This window comes from Dendrobates tinctorius, unplaced genomic scaffold (genome assembly GCF_039654945.1).
Source record: "Dendrobates tinctorius isolate UK_male_01 unplaced genomic scaffold, ASM3965494v1 ptg000057l, whole genome shotgun sequence".
In the NCBI taxonomy this organism is placed as follows: Eukaryota; Metazoa; Chordata; class Amphibia; order Anura; family Dendrobatidae; genus Dendrobates; species Dendrobates tinctorius.
In genome coordinates this window covers 7,265,523-7,290,497 of record NW_027361725.1, presented here as the reverse complement: position 1 = coordinate 7,290,497, position 24,975 = coordinate 7,265,523, and the positions used below count along the sequence as shown (strand labels likewise).

The 24,975-nt window shown below is 44.8% G+C and overlaps 1 protein-coding gene across 1 annotated transcript in view; it reads left to right on the top strand.

The window, feature by feature from the left end:
• The first annotated feature begins 10,167 nt into the window (after window positions 1–10,167).
• Window positions 10,168–24,975, top strand: part of LOC141091923 (cholesterol 24-hydroxylase-like) — a 71,299-nt gene continuing 56,491 nt past the window's right edge. Inside the window, exons 1-6 of the mRNA XM_073577709.1 lie at window positions 10,168–10,524; window positions 11,270–11,347; window positions 18,810–18,891; window positions 21,569–21,639; window positions 22,512–22,598; window positions 24,784–24,922. Coding sequence (XP_073433810.1) covers window positions 10,397–10,524; window positions 11,270–11,347; window positions 18,810–18,891; window positions 21,569–21,639; window positions 22,512–22,598; window positions 24,784–24,922 — 585 coding nt within the window. The 5' untranslated portion in view covers window positions 10,168–10,396. The remainder of the gene's footprint in view (window positions 10,525–11,269; window positions 11,348–18,809; window positions 18,892–21,568; window positions 21,640–22,511; window positions 22,599–24,783; window positions 24,923–24,975) is intronic.

Sequence of the window (24,975 nt, the reverse complement as noted above, 5' to 3'; positions counted from 1 at the left end):
GTGAAAACAAAAAAACTAGTGGAAAAAATTCCAAGGGATCAATTATTGGAACAACGTATGAGAAAAAATGCCAATGCTCTTATGGAAGACATCCCCATAATTTCACAATATAACTCTAATAGTATTATTTTTAAAAAAATTGTCAGGAGACATTGGAATATCCTGAGAAATGATAAGGTTATAGGGGAATCTTTACCGACATACCCGAGGTTTATTTTTAAGAAGGCACAAAATTTGGGAAATCTTATAGCCCCCTCTATTTCTAAACCACTAAGTAGTATCAATTCAAATCCGGACAAATTACCAGGGGGTTTTTTTCCGTGTGGAAAGTGTGGCCCCTGTAAAAAACTGACCTCTAAAAAACAGGGAGGGATTACTAACAAATTTGCGGAGGTAAAAATTAAAGATTTTATTACCTGCGACACCACAGGGGTTATATATGGTATTACATGCCCCTGTGGGAAATTATACATAGGACGCACAAAACGCCCATTGCATGTCCGGTTAGCAGAGCACTTGCGCAATATTAGAAAAAGATTTATGGGTCACCCTTTATCACACCATTTTGCTAATCAGCATGGAGGCTCTATTAAAAATGTTAAAGTTACGGGTATTAAAGTGGTTAAAAAAAGCTGGCGGAAGGGGAACTTTATTCAACAAATGTCCAGAGAAGAAAGTAGACTGATTTTTGAAATGAATACACTTGTTCCTAATGGGCTAAACAGCGAGATTGAATTGTTTGCCTTTAATCAATAAACATGGAGTTTGGAGACCGCGGGTATATATGAACGTAATTGAGCACCATGGACCATCTCTGAAGAAGGAATCCGGTGATTCCGAAACGCGTAAGACAGCTTTTTGGTCGTTTTCGTGCTCACTAGCCAGTCACGTGGTGTTCCACGTGACCGTGACGTCACGCAAGGTCCTGCATGTTTTTGCTACCTTGCCGGCTTTTTGATTTTACTCGTGCCGTTATACTCGCCGGGTGTCGGCGGCGGTCACGCCATTAGAAGGACGCTTGCTACCGGCCGGAGCAGCGTCCAATACCTGCACTCACCAACGGAACTCTAACGCTTTCAAGCTCATTTTCATCAGCATTACTACTGCTTTCAGCGTCATCTTGGCACCGGGACCCTGCTTGAGGAAGCATCCTTCGACCAGTTCCTCATTCATCTGAACAAAGGTATCGGCACATATACTTTGTGAACCAGCTTTACTGTAGATATTTCTTTGAAACCTCTGAATGGTATCCTGCTAGCGCAAATTATTCACTTTTAGATTTGACATATATACACAATTTCAACATTCACATAAACTTAGCTATACACGATATCTGATGGACGGTATACCTTGTGTAGTACGGGTAGTCCTGCGTAACTCTGGTGTAGGTAAACTAGGTAGTATTCTCCTACCGACTCTTAGTCTCACCATGGGTATGGCAGATTCACCACTGGCAGGGCGAGGGTTCTCTGACTCCACTGCTGGTATGGCATCTGCTACCTGAACTTCCTGATTTTCAGAGTTCTCATGAGTCACTTCTTCTTGTACTACCAGTTGGGGAAATGTCAACACTGGCACCACTATGGCATCATTTACTTTAGTCCAATTGGCAGGGAATTTTCCAAGTATAGTGCTGACCTTTTCTTCTTCTATGGGTTGGATGTTATTTTGGTCTTCCATTCTTTCTCTTAACTGGTCAGGGCGTAATTTCAAATGATCCCTTGATACTGCTGCTGAGGTTTCTCCTCCATCTTTACTAATAAGGCACACCTTGGTATTGTCAAAATTTGAGGGTAGAATGGTGTAGGGTTCAGCTTCCCATTGGTCATCTAATTTATGCAGTCTTCTTTTCCTCTTGAGGACTTGTTCTCCTGGTGACAAGGGAACTGCAGGTGCATGTTGGTTGTAGTGCCTTTCTTGTTTTTGTCTTGCCTGAGCTAAACTCTTCTCCACACACTCTTGTACTCTTCTGTACCGTTGCTGCCTTTCTGTATCCCAGTCTGCATCTGGTGATGTCACATCAGGTGTCAGGACACCCATATCCAAATCAATAGGCAGTTTACCAGGCCTCGCTCTCACTAGGTAGGCTGGAGTGCAGTTGGTGGAATTCACAGGAATGTGGTTGTAGAGGTCTACAAGATCTGGCAACTTTTCTGGCCACAGATTCCTCTCCTCCAAAGGCAAGGTCTTCAGTAGGTCGATCACCACCTGGTTCATCTTTTCACACATGCCATTGGTCTGTGGATGGTACGGTGTTGTCCTGATCTTCTTACAACCGTACAAGTTACAGAATTCCTGGAACACTTCCGCCTCAAAGGCTGGACCTTGATCTGTAAGCACTCGCTCAGGATATCCATGTGGTCTATAGAAGTGCTGTTGAAAGGCTCTGGCTGCTGTCCTGGCTGTTTGATCTTTGACAGGCACAACTACCAGGAATCTTGAGTAGTGGTCCACGATGGTAAGAGCATAGATGTAGCCTGAACGGCTTGGGACCAGCATCACATGGTCCAGGGCGACCAACTCGAGTGGCTGTTTGGTTATTATTGGCTGTAGAGGAGCTCTCTGGCTGTTTCGATCCTTTCTGCGCAGGATACACTGTCCACACTCTCGGCACCACTTTTCAATGGCTTTCCTCATACCAGCCCAGTAGAATCTCTCCCGGAGCAAGGCTTCCAACTTCTTCCATCCGAAGTGTCCAGCTCCATTGTGGTATGCTTCCAAGACCATCGATGCCTCTACCACCTGCCAGACCAGCTTATGAGTGCGGGCATTGATACTCCTCCGACACAGCTTTCCTTCTTAAATGAACAGCCGGCCTCTTTCCTTCCACAACTGCTGGGTTTCTTCAGGAGCATCTGGCTCTGGGCGTGCGTCAGCTTGTGACAGTAGCTCCTTCACCATGCGGACTGCGGGGTCACTATCCTGCGTTTCTGCCCAATCGTGATGGGGCAATGGATTTAGGGTGACCTCTTTCAAGCCAGACTGCCTGTTTCTCACTCCTTAATAATAATAATAATAATAATCTTTATTTATATAGCGCCAACATATTCCGCAGCGCTTTACAGTTCACTCCTTGAGCACATTGGGCCACAATTGGCCGGTGGAAGGGCGGTAACTCTATTTCTTTAAGAGCCTCAGGGTCTTCTCCTGCATCTGGCAGATTAGGCATTCTGGACAGTGCATCAGCATTGGCATTCTTATGCCCTGCTTGGTACTTGATGGTAAACTCATAGTTAGACAGCCGAGCCATCCATCGCTGTTCCAGTGCACCTAGTTTTGCAGTTTCCAACGGGTTGTTATCCATGGTAAACTTGGCTGAAGCTAGGTAATGCTTGAATCTTTCAGTCACAGCCCAGACTATGGACAGGAACTACAGCTTGAAGGAACTGTAGTTGTCTGGGTTCCTTTCAGTGGGATGAAGCTTCCTGCTGGTGTAGGAGATCACTCTTTCTTTGCCATTCTGTACCTGTGACAGTACTGCTCCAAGTCCCACATTGCTGGCATCAGTATACAACACGAAGGGTTTGTCATAATCTGGGTAGGCCAGAACTTCATCTCCTATGAGTGCCATCTTCAGTCTGGTGAAGGATCTTCAAAGGTGGAACTTTTCTGTTTGGCCTTCTTGGACTGCCCCACCAGAAGATTTTGCATAGGAGTGGCTATTTCAGTGAAGCCCTTGATGAACTTTCGGTAGTAGCCTACCAACCCAAGAAATTGGCATACTTCATGGAGGTTGCTGGGCTTCGGCCAATCCCGGATGACTGTGACTTTGTCAGGACCTGGTGCCACACCTTCTGCACTCACTACATGACCGAGGTACTGTACCTTGGGCTTCAGGAGGTGGCATTTGAAAGGCTTCACCTTCAGGCCAAAGTTGGACAAGGCTTCAAACACCTCAGTCAGGTGCTTCAGATGGTCTTCATAAGTCTTGGAGAAAACAATGACATCATCAAGGTACAACAGGACTGTCTCGAAGTTCTTGTGTCCCAGACAGCACTCCATCAGCCGTTGAAATGTTCCTGGGGCGGTACAGAGCCAAAATGGCATATAGCTGAACTCACAGAGACCCATTGTGGTGGTAAATGCTGTTTTCTCCTTGTCTGCCTCTGCCACGGGAACCTGCCAATACCCACTAGTGAGATCTAAGGTGGAAAAATAGTTAGCAGTTTTTAGTGCAGCTAATGACTCCTCAATTCTGGGTAATGGGTAGGCATCCTTATGTGTAATGCTGTTAATTTTTCTGTAATCAACACACATTCTCATGGTACCATCCTTTTTATTTACAAAAACTATTGGAGCTGCCCAGGGGCTACAACTGTCTCTGATAACCCCAGCTTCCTTCATCTCTCTCAACATACAGTGGGGAAAAAAAGTATTTAGTCAGTCAGCAATAGTGCAAGTTCCACCACTTAAAAAGATGAGAGGCGTCTGTAATTTACATCATAGGTAGACCTCAACTATGGGAGACAAACTGAGAAAAAAAATCCAGAAAATCACATTGTCTGTTTTTTTTTTCATTTTATTTGCATATTATGGTGGAAAATAAGTATTTGGTCAGAAACAAAATTTCATCTCAATACTTTGTGATATATCCTTTGTTGGCAATGACAGAGGTCAAACGTTTTCTGTAAGTCTTCACAAGGTTGCCACACACTGTTGTTGGTATGTTGGCCCATTCCTCCATGCAGATCTCCTCTAGAGCAGTGATGTTTTTGGCTTTTCGCTTGGCAACACGGACTTTCAACTCCCTCCAAAGGTTTTCTATAGGGTTGAGATCTGGAGACTGGCTAGGCCACTCCAGGACCTTGAAATGCTTCTTACGAAGCCACTCCTTCGTTGCCCTGGCGGTGTGCTTTGGATCATTGTCATGTTGAAAGACCCAGCCACGTTTCATATTCAATGCCCTTGCTGATGGAAGGAGGTTTGCACTCAAAATCTCACGATACATGGCCCCATTCATTCTTTCATGTACCCGGATCAGTCGTCCTGGCCCCTTTGCAGAGAAACAGCCCCAAAGCATGATGTTTCCACCACCATGCTTTACAGTAGGTATGGTGTTTGATGGATGCAACTCAGTATTCTTTTTCCTCCAAACACGACAAGTTGTGTTTCTACCAAACAGTTCCAGTTTGGTTTCATCAGACCATAGGACATTCTCCCAAAACTCCTCTGGATCATCCAAATGCTCTCTAGCAAACTTCAGACGGGCCCGGACATGTACAGGCTTAAGCAGTGGGACACGTCTGGCACTGCAGGATCTGAGTCCATGGTGGCGTAGTGTGTTACTTATGGTAGGCCTTGTTACATTGGTCCCAGCTCTCTGCAGTTCATTCACTAGGTCCCCCCGCGTGGTTCTGGGATTTTTGCTCACCATTCTTGTGATCATTCTGACCCCACGGGGTGGGATTTTGCGTGGAGCACCAGATCGAGGGAGATTATCAGTGGTCTTGTATGTCTTCCATTTTCTAATTATTGCTCCCACAGTTGATTTCTTCACTCCAAGCTGGTTGGCTATTGCAGATTCAGTCTTCCCAGCCTGGTGCAGGGCTACAATTTTGTTTCTGGTGTCCTTTGACAGCTCTTTGGTCTTCACCATAGTGGAGTTTGGAGTCAGACTGTTTGAGGGTGTGCACAGGTGTCTTTTTATACTGATAACAAGTTTAAACAGGTGCCATTACTACAGGTAATGAGTGGAGGAAAGAGGAGACTCTTAAAGAAGAAGTTACAGGTCTGTGAGAGCCAGAAATCTTGATTGCTTGTTTCTGACCAAATACTTATTTTCCACCATAATATGCAAATAAAATGAAAAAAAAAAGACAATGTGATTTTCTGGATTTTTTTTTCTCAGTTTGTCTCCCATAGTTGAGGTCTACCTATGATGTAAATTACAGACGCCTCTCATCTTTTTAAGTGGTGGAACTTGCACTATTGCTGACTGACTAAATACTTTTTTTCCCCACTGTACCTTTGGCACATTGGTATAGTGTTGGGGGTATAGGCCGGTACCTTTCTTTTATCGGTGGATGATCTCCAGTGGGGATATGGTGTTGAACCCCTTTTGCCTTCCCAAAATCTAGGTGGTGTTTACTGAATACCCGCTCATATTCCTGGGTCACCCTGTAAACCCCATTTTTTTGGTATGAAGGTGTAGTCAGTCCCCACCTGCAATTGCTGGCACCACTCCTCCAGCTGCTTGACAGAGTCATTGTCCTCCACCTGGTCGGATGAGACCAAGGGCTCTGCTGCCTGCATTGCATTGTTACTGATAGTGAGCAGCTTAGCAACTGTGGCATACCGAGGTAGTGTGGCCTCCTCCTCCCCACAATTCAAAAGGCGTACAGGTACTCTCCCTTTACGTACATCAACTACCCCTCTGGCTGTCAGGACAGTGGGCCTGCTATCAGAGTACACTGGTTCTACCATTGCCTGGTAATCTTTTCCTCTGAGGCCTATGGCTGCCCGACACCAAGTCAACATTTCACACCTGGGGGGTATTGCAATGGGGAAAGCATCACTCACTCTGACGCTGCCAATTTCTCCGCCAGGGAGTTCTACCTGCTGTCTTTGCATCAGGGCCTTGATCTCCTTCTACAGGACTCGTTGTTCACTGGAATCAGCAGTCTCAGCCACCTGTTGCAATAAGACAATAACCTCGGAAAGACAATTTTCAATTACATTTGTACCAAGAGTCATCATGGGATTACATTCTCGTCGATCAATATCCACCAGTATCAGACCTTGAGATTTTAACTCCACCTTTCCCACTTTAACAGTTATTTATTGACATCCCACTTGTAGTAAAGACTGACCATTACTGGCAACTACTGTTAGTTCATCACTTGGGCCACGGGTGAGTTCAGTGTCAGCCCAATACCGCTTGTAGAGGATATAGGGCATAGTGGTCATGGGGATGCCGTCAATCACCACTGGAAGGATTGGTCTCCCTCCAACATACTTGGCTCGCCAGTTCCTTGGGCCTTGTGGTCCTACTCCTGGGGGTTGACCCTCTGCCCCAGGGGTTACTCGTTTAAAGGACAGAATCTTGCGAGGTGGCCTGCTTTGTGGCAGTAACGACAGATGGGAAGTCCGTTCTGGTCATAGCGATCGTTGTTCCTCCCTCGGAGTGGCGGGGTTCTCCTCTTCCGGAGCCACGGGGCATCCTCTGGACTGGAAGCAAGCTGGATCTTCTCCTTGGAGGACACCTGCAGGGACTGCACAGTTTTAGTAAGTGCAGCCATCCCTTTGGTCAACTCCTGGACCTGAAGACGCAGTTCTTCTGTGGGATCTTTATCCAGAGTCTGTGCATCAGCCTCCACAGGGATGGAAGGGAAAGATTTTTCTTCCTGGTGGTAGGTGATCGCTGGGCGCCTAGGGGGCGCTGGACGGCTGACAGTTGGTTCCTGCAGCACCCGGATAGCCGTCCTTGAAATCAGAAAAGTCCAGATCAGGGTTCTGTAGGGCTATGATGCGCAGCTGTGCTCTGTGGGTGCTGGATAAGAGTCCTTCAATAAATTGCTCCTTTAGCAGTCCGTCTCCATCTTTCACACTGTCAGGGTCAATCTGCTTGACGGCTCGCAGCGCCTCCTGCAGGTTAAGAGCATAGTCACGTATACTGTCCTGCGCTTTCTGTTTACACACAAAGAATCTCATCTTGATTTCTGCTGCAGTGCTGGTGTCAAAGATGCTTCTTAGCTTAGCCAGGATCTTTTTAACAGTCTCTTTATCAGTGTCCTGCCAGGCTTTTACTTCTCTCTGTGCTGCACCTGTTAGCTGCCTAATCAGGAGGTTCACCTTCTGGCTTTCAGATAGAGGATACACCTCAAACAAACTGCACAGTCTCTCTTTAAATTCACTCAGAGTATGTGACTCACCCGAGTACTGCGGTAGCCAGGCCGCTCCCGGTATATAGGGCATAGACAGCGGCATTATGGGGACCGCTGCAGTGGGCGCTGATTCTTGCGGTGCCCTGGAGGCAGCACTGGCTGCTGGATTCAGCGGCGCTGTTGGAACCACAGCCGAGTTGGGCCCTGCATCTTGCGGCGCTGGAAGATTAGCGGGATCGTCCGCTGCTGCATTGGCGTTGTCCTCAGACATTTTCTCTCCCCCCTAGTTAATGTGGGCCAGGCCGCGGGGTTGCGCTGGCTTACCGGATGCTGCTCCTCGGCGGGATCAGGGGACGCCGGAACTGTAGGCCTCAGCTTTTCACTTCCAGCGCGCTCTTCTCCTTTAGCGCTTCTCGTCTGGCTCCGCCCATGATGGCCTGCCCCCTTTTCTTCCCGCGAGCGCCAATCAGCGGGATAATGGCGGCAATGGTGCCAATTTTGCACAGAGTCTATAGCACACAGCACAGTCTCTGGCACACAGGACCCGGGGATATCGGGCTCCGTAATCCTGTTTGTGACGCCAAAATGGGTCGCCCTCCCAGGGCTGTGGGGAACTCGGTACCAGGCCAGTCTCTCAGTGGGGATTTTCACAGCAGCGGTGACTCGATCCATGGCCCTGGGTGCCCATGTAAAAGGGGTTGAGTTGGGAATAAAGTTTATAAGTGATTCGTGACGCCACCTGTGGTGTTCGGCAAGGGAGGTGTTAAGCTGACGTTGCAAGCAGATCCTCTGGGACAGATGGTGTAGTGCAGCAATGATGTTGTAGCCCTCCACAGGTAGGGCTTTTGGTCCCAGGGCAGAGTAGGTGAATGTTTAGGAAGAGGGTGCAGTGTTTGGCACGGAGATGTAGCAGTGCTGAGGATGTTGCAGGAAGGAGGCAAGGACACAACAGGGTGCAGTTTATTTACCTTTACTTGGCAAACGCAGTCCAGGGTCTGGGTTACAGATGGCACCGGAGCAGGCTAGCCTGGAAGCAACTCAGGGATCTCTCTATCAGAAGGGTTGTGTAGTCTCCTTCCTAGCGCTTACTTGAGGTACATGCAGTACAGTGTAACACTGAAGTTCCTCCTTCTTATCTTCTCTTAGAACTACCTCATATGGCAGACAGCTGTAGCCCTCTATCTCTCTTGGCTCACCCGTTGCTGTTGTGCCTCCAAGTCTTAGTTGGGAATAGAGCATTTACAGCTTCCTACTCCTCTGGTTTCTGTTGCAGGATCTTCAGTATCCATACAACCGTGGAGACCAGGCTCCAGATCATGCGCTATCACAGGGAGGGAGCTCTCTATCCTCAGCTCAACCTACAGCTTCTCTCCACACGTTGACACTAGTTGCCCTCCTCACACCAACTCCTGATTTCCCTTCCTGGCCCTCAGAGACAGCTCCTCCCCCAATTCTGGTTCAGAGCTCCCTCTGCTGGCCTGGAGTGGGAACTGTGTTGCATGACATGGTTAACTGTTAGAGAGACCCTTCATTGCCTCCAAGCCTGCCATCACCCTCCCTGGAGGAAGGCAATGCCACTGTGGCGACCATACTCCTGGGGGCGCCACATAAGCCCCACATTGTTTTTCTTCACTGTGATCCTAAATAGGAAATGCACCATAATTTGCCCCCTGAGCAAAAGAGCTGAACACTCTATGGTTCAAAATGGCCTCAATCCCCTTGTAAGAAATTCTCTGGACACATCTAAATTCAAGTGCACGAAAACTGGGCATGCAGCATGTCCAAACTTATTGGAGTCACCTACGTGCGCCATGTGTGCGCTCCTGGTGAATCCATTATGGACAGCAAATCACTGCTGCAGTTAATGATTGATAGGATGACAACAGTAAGCACCAGGGAGACTTATTAAGGAGCAAAATGAGGACGCTTTTACATTAACAGTTAATGTAAAATGATTGCAGGATATTTTGTTATTTTTCGGTGGATTCGAAGATGGTAGGAATAAAAGCTCCAAGCTTAATAGAAAAACTATGCTCCAATTGATAAAGTAGTGTATAAAAGTAACAATACAAAAAAAAGTATAAGCACAAAAGTAGTATAAAAGGTAAGCAATCACTTAGCTCTTCGGCACGGTCTGCACAAGCTGTGGAACTTCCAGAAAGATTTTTCCTTTTTTTGCTGATCTTAGCTTATATTCAGCGGTTTCACTAAAACCAGTAAACACTTCTAGAATCTTGGTTGCAACTGATACTTTGTCAGCTCCTGTTTATCTGGGAAGAACAGCCTTGAACATTCATCAGATATCAGACACATAAAGTTAGTTTAACCACTTACTTCCTCTACTGATTTATTGTTTCTGTTGGACTTGATTTTGTCAGACGCTTTGAGCAGTGCCCCTTAGATCCCTTCCTCACTAAGCTCTTTCATACACTCACTCATAATCTCCCCCTTAACCATATGGGGGAGGGGTTTTCTTTCTGATGGTTTCCAACCTAGCCATATATAATAGACAACCTCTGTCCACTTCTGATGCTCAGCAGAGAACAAGTTGAAGCACCACAGAGCAGAAGAACATGGGAGCTTTGGGTCTCCTTACTGGGGCTCTTCTTCTGCTCCTAATAGTAGCTTTCCTTCTGTTCTCCGGATACATATACTACACCCACTTGAAGTATGACCACATCCCTGGACCTCCCAGAGAAAGGTAAGTTGTGCAACTTTCTTGGGGAGTTTGGGGTGGATCTTGTTGCTGATTTCATCCTTTGGGAATAATCTATGATACATCTGATGCAAAGAATTGATCATAGATGGGGTTTTTTTTATTAAGGTCTCATCTTCTCATCTACTTACCTGGTACTGAATTACACTGTGGAGTTTCCACCTGCAAATCCGAGTGGAAAAAAATCTGCAGCAAAAATGCAATGCGTAACACAAACTTAGATTCCTCTCCCCCCAAAAAAATGAAACCGACAGATTTTATTGCTGAAAATAAGCACATATTTTGCCCTATGCAATGCAAATCTGTGATGATAACTTCAAAGGAAAATTAAAATCTGCAGAAGTGGTTAATTTACCCTGCAGATTTTGTCTGCATGCACTTGAATATGACTTTGTGACAACTCGCTCACAACACTGCGGCTAAATGTAATCCGTAAAAATACTGGTATTGAGAACCGTTGCTGACTGATCCTTCTTCATTGTGCACCATGTAAGCTTTTGCTAGAGAACTGAAACCTATTTACAAAGCACTTGATATATTAGCATTCGTCTATTGCTTCGTTATTATGGACTTTTGCCTCTCATCAATATCTCAGATCTATCGTTAGATGAACAGTGTTGATAGAGATCATTATTGGTCATTTTAGCCTTCTTACTAGTAACGAAATAGTAATACAGTTTACCTGTATTCATATAGGTAATTTAAATTTTGTGATTGATTTTATTTGCAGTTTCTTCTTGGGACACGCAGGCGCACTAGTTAGGATGATGGACAATAATGAGATCATTTATGACCGCTTCTTCGAGTGGTATGTATCTTTATGCCAAATATTTATTCAGTGTATCAAAGGATTAGTTTTATCAGTATTAACCTTTAGGTATTCACCTTGATTATGATGACCGTTCAAAGTTCTCTCATCCTGTCCCTTCTTATTCTTTCCATCCTTATCCTTTGCTAAATTATACATAATGTACCCTACACTAGGGGCAGGTTTATTATTCGTCCATGGGGACCATGAAGAACCCAATTACAAATTGAAAGCTAAAGCGTTTTTTATCCTCATCTCATACCGATAACTTCTCCACAATGAAAGTCCAAGTAGATATCAAGTTATTTCATACAACGTAAGTCAAAGTAGGTATCAAGTTAGAAGAAAAATCCTCCATTGGTTTACCGACTGCCCTTTAGGATCACTCAAGTTCACACTGGTCGAATAGGAGATTTAGCTTCCACAATATATTTGGCCACCAAGGTCCTACATTTGGAGGGGAGTTTTGAGCTAATCACTTGTCACCAGGGTCTTTATCCTTAAACCTTAAGGCCTCCTTACACATTTGAGAAAAGATAGCCAATTCTGCCAACTATCTGATTTATATGTGGGTATTCCGAATCTCCCGCAATGTTTCTTGTCTAGAGAAAGAATTTGCATTTCAATGCCAAATTAATTTGTACTCACAAGCAATGGCGTAGTGTGGCTTTCCAGTGCATGGGTCAAGACATGTATTAGTACTCCCTGCATCCCCCTTTCAATCAAATAATGTCCCCTGAATACCCTGTTAAGCAAAGACTAGTACCCCCTTAATAAGTAATTATGCACCCTCCAAAAATAATATTACCTTCTTCATGCTAAGTTTATATACAAGGGGCCGAGTCATCTTCTCGCCGACACATAAATCTGGCCAGCAAAGGCAGCGCAATACAGGGACATCGTTAGGACGCCTACGCCGTGACACTGATGACTTGTAAGCTGTAGCTCTGCAGCAGGACAGAGGGTGGTGGGGCAGGGGGCTTATGATTCCTGCTCCACCCAAAGATCCAGTTGTATCAACATCAATATGGCACTAGCTTGACATTAGGGGCACTAAGACAAGCAAATGAGACGTATGCACTGGAGTAACTGCTGTGGAAAGAGGGACAGGGAGTTAGTCCTTAACCTCTGAACTAAGAGAAGATATTCCCGGAACTTGGTAATAATATGTAATTGCAGTTCAGTACAGTAACTGCACACAGCAAATATTGATACTGTTAGCAAGGTCACAGCCAATATCAACCTATATGTGAGATAGCATTTAGGTTAAGGTTAAATTTCAAGGATGTCAGAAAACTGGCTTGGAGGACGTAACCCTGTCCTTGCCACTACCGTGCTATGGAATAGGGAAAGAGAGGAAATGATAATATTGTGCAATCTTATGGAATGACCCTAAAAAATAAAATTCCGAAGAAAAAAGTTCTCGAGTGAAAAAAACAAAACAGTCACTTTTTATGATTTCTTCTTTACCCTGCAAAATTATTGGTCATGGTTTGATAAGGTTTGGGCATGTATGAGTTAAGCCAACTATACATTTTAGGTAGCTGTTGGCTAAATACTACTTTGCTAAGTCTTTCCTACAAATCCCCCATATAATTCTACTGTGGGTTTTGGACAAGTTTGCATGTGTTCTGAAAGTAGAAAGGCGACTGCCAAACACTTCTGAGCTCGTTTTTTTATCTACCCTGAAATCAAAACGATAGGGCATGTTGAAGTCCAACAGCACCATTAGATAGTAGACCCATCATACTGATATTGATAGGATCAGATGACGGTAATTTAAAATGAATGTCCACCTTATGTTTAGACTTCTTTAGTTCGAATGGAGCCGATCAGAGCCTCAATTTACAGAGGATATGGAAAGTATTCAGACCCCTTTAAATTTTTTTTCTCATTAATGTACACTCTGCACCCCATCTTGACTGAAAAAAAACAGAAATGTAGAAATTTTTGCAAATTTATTAAAAAAGAAAAAACGAAATATCACATGGTCATAAGTATTCAGACCCTTTGCTCCGACACTCATGTTTAGGTCACATGCTGTCCATTTCCTTGTGATCCTCCTTGAGATGGTTCTACTCCTTCATTGGTGTCCAGCTGTGCTTAATTAAACTGATAGGACTTGATTTGTACAGGCACACACCTGTCTATACAGGTGTAGGATCCCTCTTGGATATTGCCTATACTTGCTCCTAATGACTGAAGGGAAAAACGTATTTTTGGAAGTCTATCTAGCTCCTTCTTCTAAATAATAAGCAGAATTAATGTAATTGACTTTTTGCTTATAATTAAGACTCGATTCCCTTCCTAAAGCCGACCATAAAAGTTATCTGTAAACCTCCTTTAAGAAGACTGTTCTTGATAATGTTTATAGTCCCAGATCCTCACATGATGTATTTCTACATTTTAATACTATACACTGTGTTCCAAATTATTATGCAAAAAATATTTCCTCATATTTTCTCTAAATTACCTATATGAATTGCAGTCATTGTTATTTTCCAGTCATCTAATATTCTAGTATAATTGCAATGTTTTTGAACAAACTGCCTATGAAAACAGTATATTTTTAAAAATAATAAACACTCAAAATGCATGTTCCAAATTATTATGCACAGCAGAGTTTTCAACCTTTTTATTTTTATTTTGAACAAAAAAATGGTCAATTGTGAAATTATAAGCATTATCAGCTTATTACAAAGTGAAATCAAACAGTTTTCAAGTCAAAACTTTATTGTAGGTGATGTTACATTTGCATATTGGACCCCTTGTTCAAAGAAGCTTCTGAACTCTCTCGTCCATTGAATTTGTCAGTTTTTGGATGGTTTGTGCTTCAATTGTTTTGCATGTGGACAGAATACCCTCCCAGAGCTGTTGCTTAGATGTGAACTGCCTCCCGCCATCATAGACACTCCTTTTGATGATGCTCCAGAGGTTCTCAATTGGGTTGAGGTCAGGGGAAGATGGTGGCCACACCATAAGTTTGTCCTCTTTTATGCCCATAGCAGCCAGAGATGCAGATGTGTTATTTGCAGCATGAGACGGAGCATTATCATGCATGAAAATGATCTTGCTGCGGAAAGCACAGTTCTTCCTCTTGAACCATGGCAGGAAGTGCTGTTTTAGAAACTACACATAGATTATGGAGTTCAACTTTACCCCTTCAGGGATCCTAAAGGGGCCGACAATCTCTCTCCCCATGATTCCAGCCCAAAACATTACTCCACCTCCTCCTTGTTGGCGCCTTAGCCGTGTTTTCATGGGGTGTCCATCAACCAGCCATCCTCCATTCCATCCATCTGGACCATCGAGCGTTGCACGGCACTCATCGGTGAACAAAACAGTTTGGAAGTCAGTCTTCATGTATCGTTTGGCCCACTGGAGCCGTTTCTGCTTGTGTGCAGTGGATAGAGGTGGTCGACAGGATGGCTTACGCACAGCTGCAAACCTGTGAAGGACCCTGCATCTTGTTGTTCGGGGGACGTTGGAGGCACCAGCAGCTTCAAAAACTGGTCTGCTGCTATGACAAGGCATTTTTGCAGCTGCTCTTTTAACCTTACACAATTGCCTGTTGGAAAGAGTCCTCAATTTTTCCTTATCAGCACGCACACTTGTGTGCTGGGAATCAGCTGCATACTTCTTGATTGTGCGATGATCACGATGAAGTGTCTTGGCAATGTTGATTGTAGTCATGCCTTGACCTAAATACTCCACAATTTGTTGCTTCTCAGTAGCCGACACATCCTTTTTCTTTCCCATTTTGGCAAACAACGTAGGCTGCTTAATAATGTGGAACAGCCTTCTTAAGTAGTCTTGCCTTTATTTGGACACACCTGCCAAACTAATTTGCACAGGTATCTGCAATTGCTTTCAGTGATATAAAGAGCCCTGACACACATCACCATCAATGAGTTTAAATGACAAACAAAAAAATTCTAACCTTATCACTCCTAAACTCTTTTTGCATAATAATTTGGAACACAGTTTATATATATATATATATATATATATATATATATAGAGTGGTGCAGTAACTTAAAGCTAGGGGGCGCTGCATATGCGACTCAGAATATGCATGTGGGCAATTCCTTGATGGTGAAACAGTGACCGGCATGGTTGTAAACGTCCAGTATGTGTCGCAGTTCTCTGCGCTATAAGCCAAAATAGCGTTGTCATGCTGGGACTTGTAGTCCACAAGTTATTTATGGGTCGCCCCCCCAGGGCTATGGGGTACTCGGTACCGGGCCGCTGTCAGGGGAATGTGTCACAGCAGCAGTGACCCGGTCCGTGGCCCTGGGCGCCCAGTATCAATGGCGGTGGTGTTAAAGGTGTTAGAGTTTATTGGTATAGTTCGTGACGCCACCCGTGGTATTTGGCAAGTGAGGTGTTAACCAACGCTGCGTACAGATCCTCTGGGACTGATGGTGTGGTGCAGCAGAGATGGTATAGCACCCACAGGTGGAGCTGTAGTCCCAGGGCAGTGTAGGTGCAATGGATGAGGAGAGGCACAGGATGGTGTAGATGTTGTTACCCAGGTATAGCGATGCGGGAATAACTGGAGGACACCAGAGCATGCGGTTTCAAAGCTTTACTCACTGTTTGCAGTTCACACCACTGCCTGCCTCTGTACTGTGTTCTCCAGGTCGGGGCTCCAGCCAACCTCCAGGCAGGACAGGACTCTCCCTTCCACACTCCGCCAATATGTACCTTCACTGAACGACTCCTCAAATGCACCTTTAGGTGCGAAGCACTCCAGTAATTAGTTACCCTGGAATGCCTCTCTCTAGATGTTCCTAGTGTTTACTTGTATGACAGACAGCTGTAGCCTGCTTTGGGGACTCCTCTCCTGAGTCCCGGCTCTCTATCCGTTTCGCTGTTGTGTCCCAAGTCTATGGTGGGAGTAAGGCGTTAGCGGCTCACTAATCCTCCGGTGTCTGTTGCCGGTTATAAAGATCCAATCAACCTCGGGGACCGGGCCCCGACCTTTGCGCTGAGAACCTATAGGCAGGGTTCCTATCAAACCCACTACTCCTCTCTGTTCTTCTTCTCCTTCGTTCTGATCTGTTCTATCTCTCTCTTATGGAATCTGTAGTCTTCAGTCTACGTCTCTTTCTCCTTCTCTTCCTTCCCTGAGAAGCTCGTTCCACTAAGACCAGTCCTCAGACTCTCCTGTCTGGCTGCCTTCCTCCGCCTTGAGCTCCTCTCAGGCTGACCTGCTGTCAGCCTGCTCTCTTCTCTCTCTCAGACCCTCGTCTGACTGACCCATTCTGGGTCTCTCCCAGACTGAACTCTGTCAGACTGACACCTTCTGGGTCTCTCCCATACTGACCTGAACTCCTACACTTTCCCTCTCTTTTATATCATCTAACTCCACCCGCCTCCCAGCACATCTCGTGTTATGAAGCCTGAAGCTGTTAGGTGGCCCCACTGAACTATCCTGTGTGTGGAATGCAGGTGTGGAGCGTGGTCAGGAGTTCCCACTTACCTGGATGGTGGGGCATTACACCTTAGGAGAAGGTGCAGTACCTCTGTGGCGACTGAAGCCTCAGGGGCGCCACATTTACCTATACGGGCGGCTTATAGGGCTAGTCAGAGAGCTGGGCGGGATCGGCTAGCCACACATACACCACCCACATATAGGGGTGGTTTGGGATATATAATGTGACTGGGGTCTGATCACATGGGTTGTGTGTTTGATCCTGAGTGGTCAGAGTGCAAGGTCCCGAAAAGCCTGGGTGTGTTGGAAGTGTCTGGGATTGAACTTCCTGAAGAGCACATGGAAAGGCCCGCACCTGATAGAATCTGTGACGGCTCTGTCTAGGGACGCTACTGCCTGGCTGTGGCTCTGCAACTGATCCCAGTGCGGCCGCTTCCCTGATAACCCATGAGGGATAAACCGGAATGCTGACCGGGGTCAGTTAGAGACTGTGTTCTGGCTATAGAGCATGTGTTCTGGACATGGCACAGCCTGTGTGCCCACCGGACTGAGAGAGTGAAGCTCTACTTTGGACATTAAGAACTTGTCTGTCTGATGTAAGACTGTTTGCCTTGTGTTCCTGTGACATTGGTTTATGAAGCAAATAAACCACAAAGACTGTTACTTTAAGCAAGAGTGTTCCTGTGTGCCTCAATATCGCAGCAAAGCGAGTTAATCCCCGTCCACTCATATGGTGGATCTCTACAATATATATACACTCACTGGCCACTTTATTAGGTACACCATGCTTGTAAGGGGTTGGACCCCCTTTTGCCTTCAGAACTGCCTCAATTCTTCGTGGCAGAGATTCAACAAGGTGCTGGAAGCATTCCTCAGAGATTTTGGACCATATTGACATGATGGCATCACACAGTTGGCGCAGATTTGTCGGCTGCACATCCCTGATGCGAATCTCCCGTTCCACCTCATCCCAAAGATGCTCTATTGGATTGAGATCTGGTGACTGAGGAGGCCATTTGAGTACAGTGAACTCATTGTCATGTTCAAGAAACCAATCTGAGATGATTCGAGCTTTATGACATGGCGCATTATCCTGCTGAAAGTAGCCATCAGATGTTGGGTACATTGTGGTCATAAAGGGATGGACATGGTCAGCAACAATACTCAGGTAGGCTGTGGCGTTGCAACGATGCTCAATTGGTACCAAGGGGCCCAAAGAGTGCCCAGAAAAAATTCCCCACACCATGACACCACCACCACCAGCCTGAACCGTTGATACAAGGCAGGATGGATCCATGCTTTCATGTTGTTTACGCCAAATTCTGACCCAACCATCCGAATGTCGCAGCAGAAATCGAGACTCATCAGACCAGGCAACGTTTTTCCAATCTTCTACTGTCCAATTTCGATGAGCTTGTGCAAATTGTAGCCTCAGTTTCCTGTTCTTAGCTGAGAGGAGTGGTACCCAGTGTGGTCTTCTGCTGCTGTAGCCCATCTGCCTCAAAGTTCGACGCACTGTGCGTTCAGAGATGCTCTTCTGCCTACCTTGGTTGTAACGGGTGGCAATTTGAGTCACTGTTGCCTTTCTATCAGCTCGAACCAGTCTGCCCATTCTCCTCTGACCTCTGGCATCAACAAGGCATTTCCGGCCACAGAACTGCCGCTCACTGGTTTTTTTTTCTTTTTCGGACCATTCTCTGTAAACCCTAGAGATGGTTGTGCGTGAAAATCCCAGTAGATCAGCAGTTTCTGAAATTCTCAGACCAGCCCTTCTGGCACCAACAATCATGCCACGTTCAAAGGCACTCAAATCACCTTTCTTCCCCATACTGATGCTCGGTTTGAACTGCAGGAGATTGTCTTGACCATGTCTACATGCCTAAATGCACTGAGTTGCCGCCATGTGATTGGCTGATTAGAAATTAAGTCTTAACACACAGTTGGACAGGTGTACCTAATAAAGTGGCCAGTGAGTGTATATGTACACAAAAGTATTCATGTTTCAACTTACTATTGATTTTCTAGGATTGAGAAGTATGGTCCGGTAATACGCCTTAATGCGATACACAAGGTGATGGTCTGGGTTATTAGCCCTGAAGGTGTTAAGGTAAGCGATCAAACATTTTTACATAGTCTCTGATTTCATACACTGCATGGACCCAATTATTGTGCCCCCTCCACATCCCACCTTAAAAAGCTTTTCTGACCTCTCATTTTCTGACCTCCTTTGCAGCTATAACAGCTTTTGCTCTTCTTTGAAGCCAATCTACAAGATTTTAGCAGGGTTTGTGGGAATTATCCCCCATTCATCCAGAAGAGCATTTGTGGTGACAGACACTGATGTTGGAGGAGAGACCTGGCTCACAATCTCCACCTGGTTCATACCAAACATCTTAGTTGAGGCTGAGGTCCAGGCAACTCCCTCAACCATGTCTGTATGGACCCTGTGCACTGGGCACAGTCGCGGGAAACAGGAAAGAGCCTTCTCCAAACTGTTCCTAGGAAGCAGGATGCTATAATTTTCCAAAATATATTGCATGTTGAAGCAGTAAGGTTTATTTTCACTGGAACTAAAGGACTGTCCCTGAAAAACATCCCCACAGCATTATCGTCCTCCACCAAACTTTACAGTGGGCACAATGCGGTCAGGCAGGTAACGTTCTCCTGGTGGGTAACGTTATATTGGACAGTAGGGAGAGCGAGAATTAATGGTTGGGACTAACCCAGAGTGGAATGGGGCTAAATTGAAAGGGGAGACAAAGTTTAATGTCGGAAAGACAGAAAGAGCCTAGAGTGCATACTAAGAGGACCTAAGGTTCAGAATGAGCAGTACCACACTTCGTGGATATCTTTAGCTATGAGAAGAGACAGAGAGACAGGTGTAGCATGATCAGGAGCAAAAACAAGGAAAGTAACTGAGTCACAGTGTGAATTACCGGAGAAGAGTTCAGGGAGAGGACTCCTAGCAGTACTGCCTAGAGTCTATAACTCGTAAAGGTAACGGCCTAGAAAGGACAGAGTATGTAAGACGGAGAGACTGCCATGGGTGGGAGTTCCAGAACATCAGTAGAAGAGAAGATAAGTACCCAACATACAGGCACCATAGCTCCATCAAAAGAAGACATGGAACTGTGGGTTGAGTAAAGGACTCTTGCTTTCTGAACTGAGCTGGATTGTGTTGAAGTAGTAAGGAATAGTGAAGAACAAGTAAGCAGAGAGAAAATAAAAGGATTGAATTTGTGTGAGGAAAATGTTGCGTATTGTGAAAGAAACGTTTGAGAAGATATGTACCCCCTATATCCTGCATATGATCCTCACCAAGTTAATATTCAGTAAAAGGTTTAATTTCAAATGGTGGTCTGTTATGAATGAGTCACCGGAGGAGGAAAAAACAAAAACACAAGCTAAGTCCAGAAAACCGGAGCGGTTGGTAGCTAGCGGATTGCAGACCCCTGATCCTATTCACCACAACTAACAGTAGCCGTGGGGGGTTCCTACGGTGCCCTAGACCCCTCGTCACAGCCGGAGAGCTAAATAAGCCTAAAGAAAGAAAGGGGAAATCTAAACTGCCCCAGAGCAGACCCCAAAGCAATAGACAGCCCCCAACATGTATTGTCGGTGAAAAACAGATGAAAACACAAACACAGACAGAAAGACAGGCTGAGCAAATGATGGGGCCCAACTAACTAGATAGGAAAGGACAGAAAAGATGCTGGCTGCAATCACGCAAAAAACCCTGCCAAAAATAATGTCCAACACGTCTGATAGAAAAGGCCCTGAAGTCACAAGACTTCAAAATCACTATATCAGCACTCAGGTATATTCTGAAGACAGAGCAAAGAGATCAACTGATCAGAGACAAAAATGGAGTTCAGCCCGTCCCAACCAGGGCAGGCTGAACACAAACACTAAGTAAACAGACAAAATCTCATGGAAAAATAGCAGAGCAAAAACTTAGCTTTTAGTAGACAGGAACTAAACTGGATGCCAGAGCTCAGAGCAGAAAGGATCACCAGCAACCCTGCAGGGCGTCGGCTGCCTTATATCCACTCAGAAATTCCAGATGTCCAATCACACTCCACCTGTTCAGATGACAGGTTCTTCCCATCCAGATCAATTTCACTACCTCCTTTCACCAGCAGAGGGAGTTCATCAGACATTAGAGGTGAAGGAGAAAATGAACTCATAACAGTGGTCTCCCTCATTGAACTGTTAAACATCTCGTCCTGGCCAACTAACAACATTGATTACATGAGGTCTGCAAGGACGTACTGGCCCCTCACCCCCAGCACAACCCTACACACCCAGCCAGGACCTCGACCTTCATGTAATGTGCTGTGGCGTGAGAGATGAGTACCTCACCCATGGTTACCGCCGCACACAGCCTTACATTAATACCAAAGGAGGTTTGGACTTGCCGTTGTGGAGTCAGCAGAGCACTGATGACTTTTATGCCCTCTGCTGCCTCTGAAACCCACATCATGAAGCTACCAGCGGAGTCATAGATTTGAGCTGATGTTAGTGACGGAAGAGGCCAGGTTTACAATATTTTACAATTTTTATAAAGCCTACTTTTAGCTAGCATCTGTGTAATGCAAATGGTTAAACTGAGAAAACCTCTACCTCTGACAGCAAAAGGCAACCAAAGATCCTTAAGACGGCACTTATTCAAACTTCGTTTTGTAAATTAAAACCTTTTGTTTCCCCTCTTGTGTAGCACTGGTTGTACTTATCAGTTGGATCCTCCGTTGTATGCTCATGATCGATGTTTATTTTTTTTATAGGAATTCTTATTGTCACCAAAATACACCAAAGATGATTTCTATGTACGTCTGCATTTCATATTTGGAGCGAGGTAACAATTGGTCATCATAGTTATAGTAATATCTAGAATTTTGATTACTAAAGTTTGTCAAACAGAGGCGATAAAGTTGTACTTCGACCTTGTTGCGAAATGACCCCACTGTCATATAAAAATACCATAATTACTTTGAACATCACATCAGGTGGTATCAGTGGAGACTTTGGATTTGGACTGAGGAAGCTTAACCTAGGTCTAAGTTCACTGAAATGTTAACTAAATTGTCACTTTACCCAGATGAACCCAAAATATATATCTAGGAAGATGAATGTGGCCCAGACTTCTCTGATATCATGGGATACTGTGCAGCCAATGGTAATGCATCAGTGTCCATTTTCTTGTAAGGTATAAAAAGTTTTTTGTTGTACATTGCCCATTTCCTTGCCCTGGTGACCCTTTATGGAAGTTTTGGGACTTAGCAGAACAGTGAAGTCCACCGTATTCCACTGTTGAAGTGTTCGGGCCTTCTTGACTCACTACTGTTATTTCCTTAATATCCAGTAGACTAACATCCAACTTCTTGTGATCTCATAGTTGACATGTTACCTCAATACTAGTTTTCACATATTGTTTCGATTTTACTTATTCTACTGTGGTAATTCCTACTTTCAGAATTTTGGGAAAAGGTCAGTATCACAACAAAAAAAATTACATTCAGGTACCTTATAGATAACATTGTTTCTGGAGTCGTTCTCTTTCTTTTCTTCTTCATCCTGTCCAGACGCCATGATGACTTTTCTCATTCACAGCCCGTCTCTGCAGACTTCCATCTTCTCTGGTCCTCTGCAGCACATCCCCTTTGACATGTAATCTCAATACTAGTATTCACATTTTTTTTTTTTTACTGTCTCAATTCCTACTTTCAGATTTATGGGTAAAGGTTTGCTAACAGATGTGGATTATGACCACTGGCATAAACAAAGGAGACTTATGGATCCAGCTTTCAGCAAAGGGTAAGTACTTTTGGGTCAGCACTGTTGGCAAAACTTAAGACTTAAGGACCCCCGTACATATAAGACTAATGTCAGCAGAACCCGATAATATTGACTAGTTTGCTGACAGTTTAATGTGTATGGGCTCTCCCAGCTCTTCCCCAACAGATTATGTTGATTGGGTGTTAAATTTCAACATGCCTAATTCTTGTTCCCCGACATCATTTGTCAGGGAAAGTTAAAAGCACATTAAATGGTCACCCATTCCAGACAAAATTGATGGGTTTGGCCAACATAGATCCAAAGTGTATGGAACCCTTTAAGGCTATGTGCCCACGTTAGCGTTTTTAAACGCTCAGAAAACCGGACTCCTTCCCAGAAAACGCGCGTTTTTGATGCGTTTTCTGGGAACATTGGAAATAGCTAAAAATGCGGAGCTATGTGGAAATTAATGAGCATGCTGCGTTAAGCGTTTTCTGAGCAGGAAAAAAACGCATGCATTGGCACAAAAAGCCAAAAATGCATTAAATTTAATGGGAAGCTTCTTTTAAGCGTTTCTGCAGCTTCTGATCCAGCTCAAACGCTGTGGAAATGCTTACAAAAATGCAACGTGGGCACACAGCCTAAAGGGGTTTTCTGGTCTTTTTAAAAGCGTAACAGTGGGAAACCATCTTTAGAAAATAAAGAATGTAGACATACTTTCTCCCTGAATCCAGATCCTCGTGGTCTCTGCCAGACTGGAAGAAAGAATTTCATGACCACCAGCCACTGACTGGCTGTAGGATTAGGTTAGGTCTCTGTTGGTCGGGACATCATTGCTTCCACACTGTGAAGATTGTAGGATCAGCAGTGGTAAAGTGGGGATGGTTTCTCCCAACCTTAGTAAAGAAAATAAAGGTCATTCATTCCCAGAATCCATCCTCAACTCCAGCACTGCCGTTTCAATGGTTTCTGCTGAAACAGAGGCGATAATGTCATTTCCATCAGTAACTGGACTGCTGAATGGCTGCAGGATCAGGTCATTAGTGGTCGGAGCATAATTTTTTCCAGTCTGTTGGTGACTGTTGGATCAGCAGTGCTGTAGTGGAGATGGATTCTGCCGACTTTAGAAAACAAAAAGGTATACTTACTCCTAGAATCCATCTCCAACTCCAACGCTACCACTTTAATAGCAGCCGCTAGACTGCAAGAGAAGATGTCATACCCACCAGTCATCGGACTGCTGAAGCCACTGCTGAGCTGCAGTCAGGTCACTGGTGGTTGGGATGTCACTGCTTCCAGTCTGGTGTACATTGTTGCAGTGGTGGCACTGGAACAAGGGTGGATTCTGGTGGTAAATATGCCTTCTTTTTTTCTTTTCTAAGTTTGCTTTCCTACTGTCACATTGCTAAAATGACTGGTAAGCCCTTTTAAGTACCAACCAGTAGTGATGTAATCATAACCATTGTAGGGATTCACTCTCTCAGGTAGGCATTAGGTAGCGATCACACAAGCAATGCAGTTTGGTCCAAAGTGGTGCAGTTTTATTGTTTTCATAAAACTTCAAGGGATTTAAAAGCAGAAACAGCCTCTTCTGGGCACAAAGGATCAAAGCAAAGTATCAATTCATTTAGCAGACACATATATGTTAGTACGAGCTCACCCAAGCAGTCCTTTCTCCCGGAGCAAACTTTATACACAAGAGGTACAGACGGTTATACCACGTGTCGGTATCCCCTTCAGCTTGAGCTTCAGCAGCTTCCAGCGCCAAACAGAAGTATTCAACTCCATGCACTGTTCTCACTAAACAGCCTGGAGCTTCCACATGTTTCTCTGCAGCTCCAACACACAGACGGCGCAGCTTTCCTAGTTGACCCATGTAGTCTCTATTCAAAGAGAAACTCCAGCACATCTCACTTCAAGCTACAGCTCACATCTTGGCTGGTCATTCACAAGCTCAAGCAGACTTGACTCTGCTTCATCCAGTAGACTGACATACCTAGTGAACACAGTCAGGTACATCTAATCAAATCCTGCAGAGCTAGGACTTAACTCTGTCCTACCTGGCTCTGCTACACCATGTATGAGGCCATATTTCATCAATATCCAGAATGTCCAAGATTAGAATATAATAGACAATTCCTACCAGTCCACCGAAATATTACTTGCAGTATATGTGGAGACTTTAGCACCTGAAAAATTATATATTTTGCCCCTTTATTTGCAGCTTTTTGATGGGATCAATGCAAACTTTCAACGAAAAAGCTGAAGATATGGTGGATAAACTATTAGAAATGGCCGACTGGAAACAGCAAATTAAAATGCACGAAATGTTTGGTAGAGTGACGCTGGATGTCATTGCCAAGGTATCTCTGAGCATTTCAAATCAAATATTGTGAGTTGGGTCTGGTGACATCAT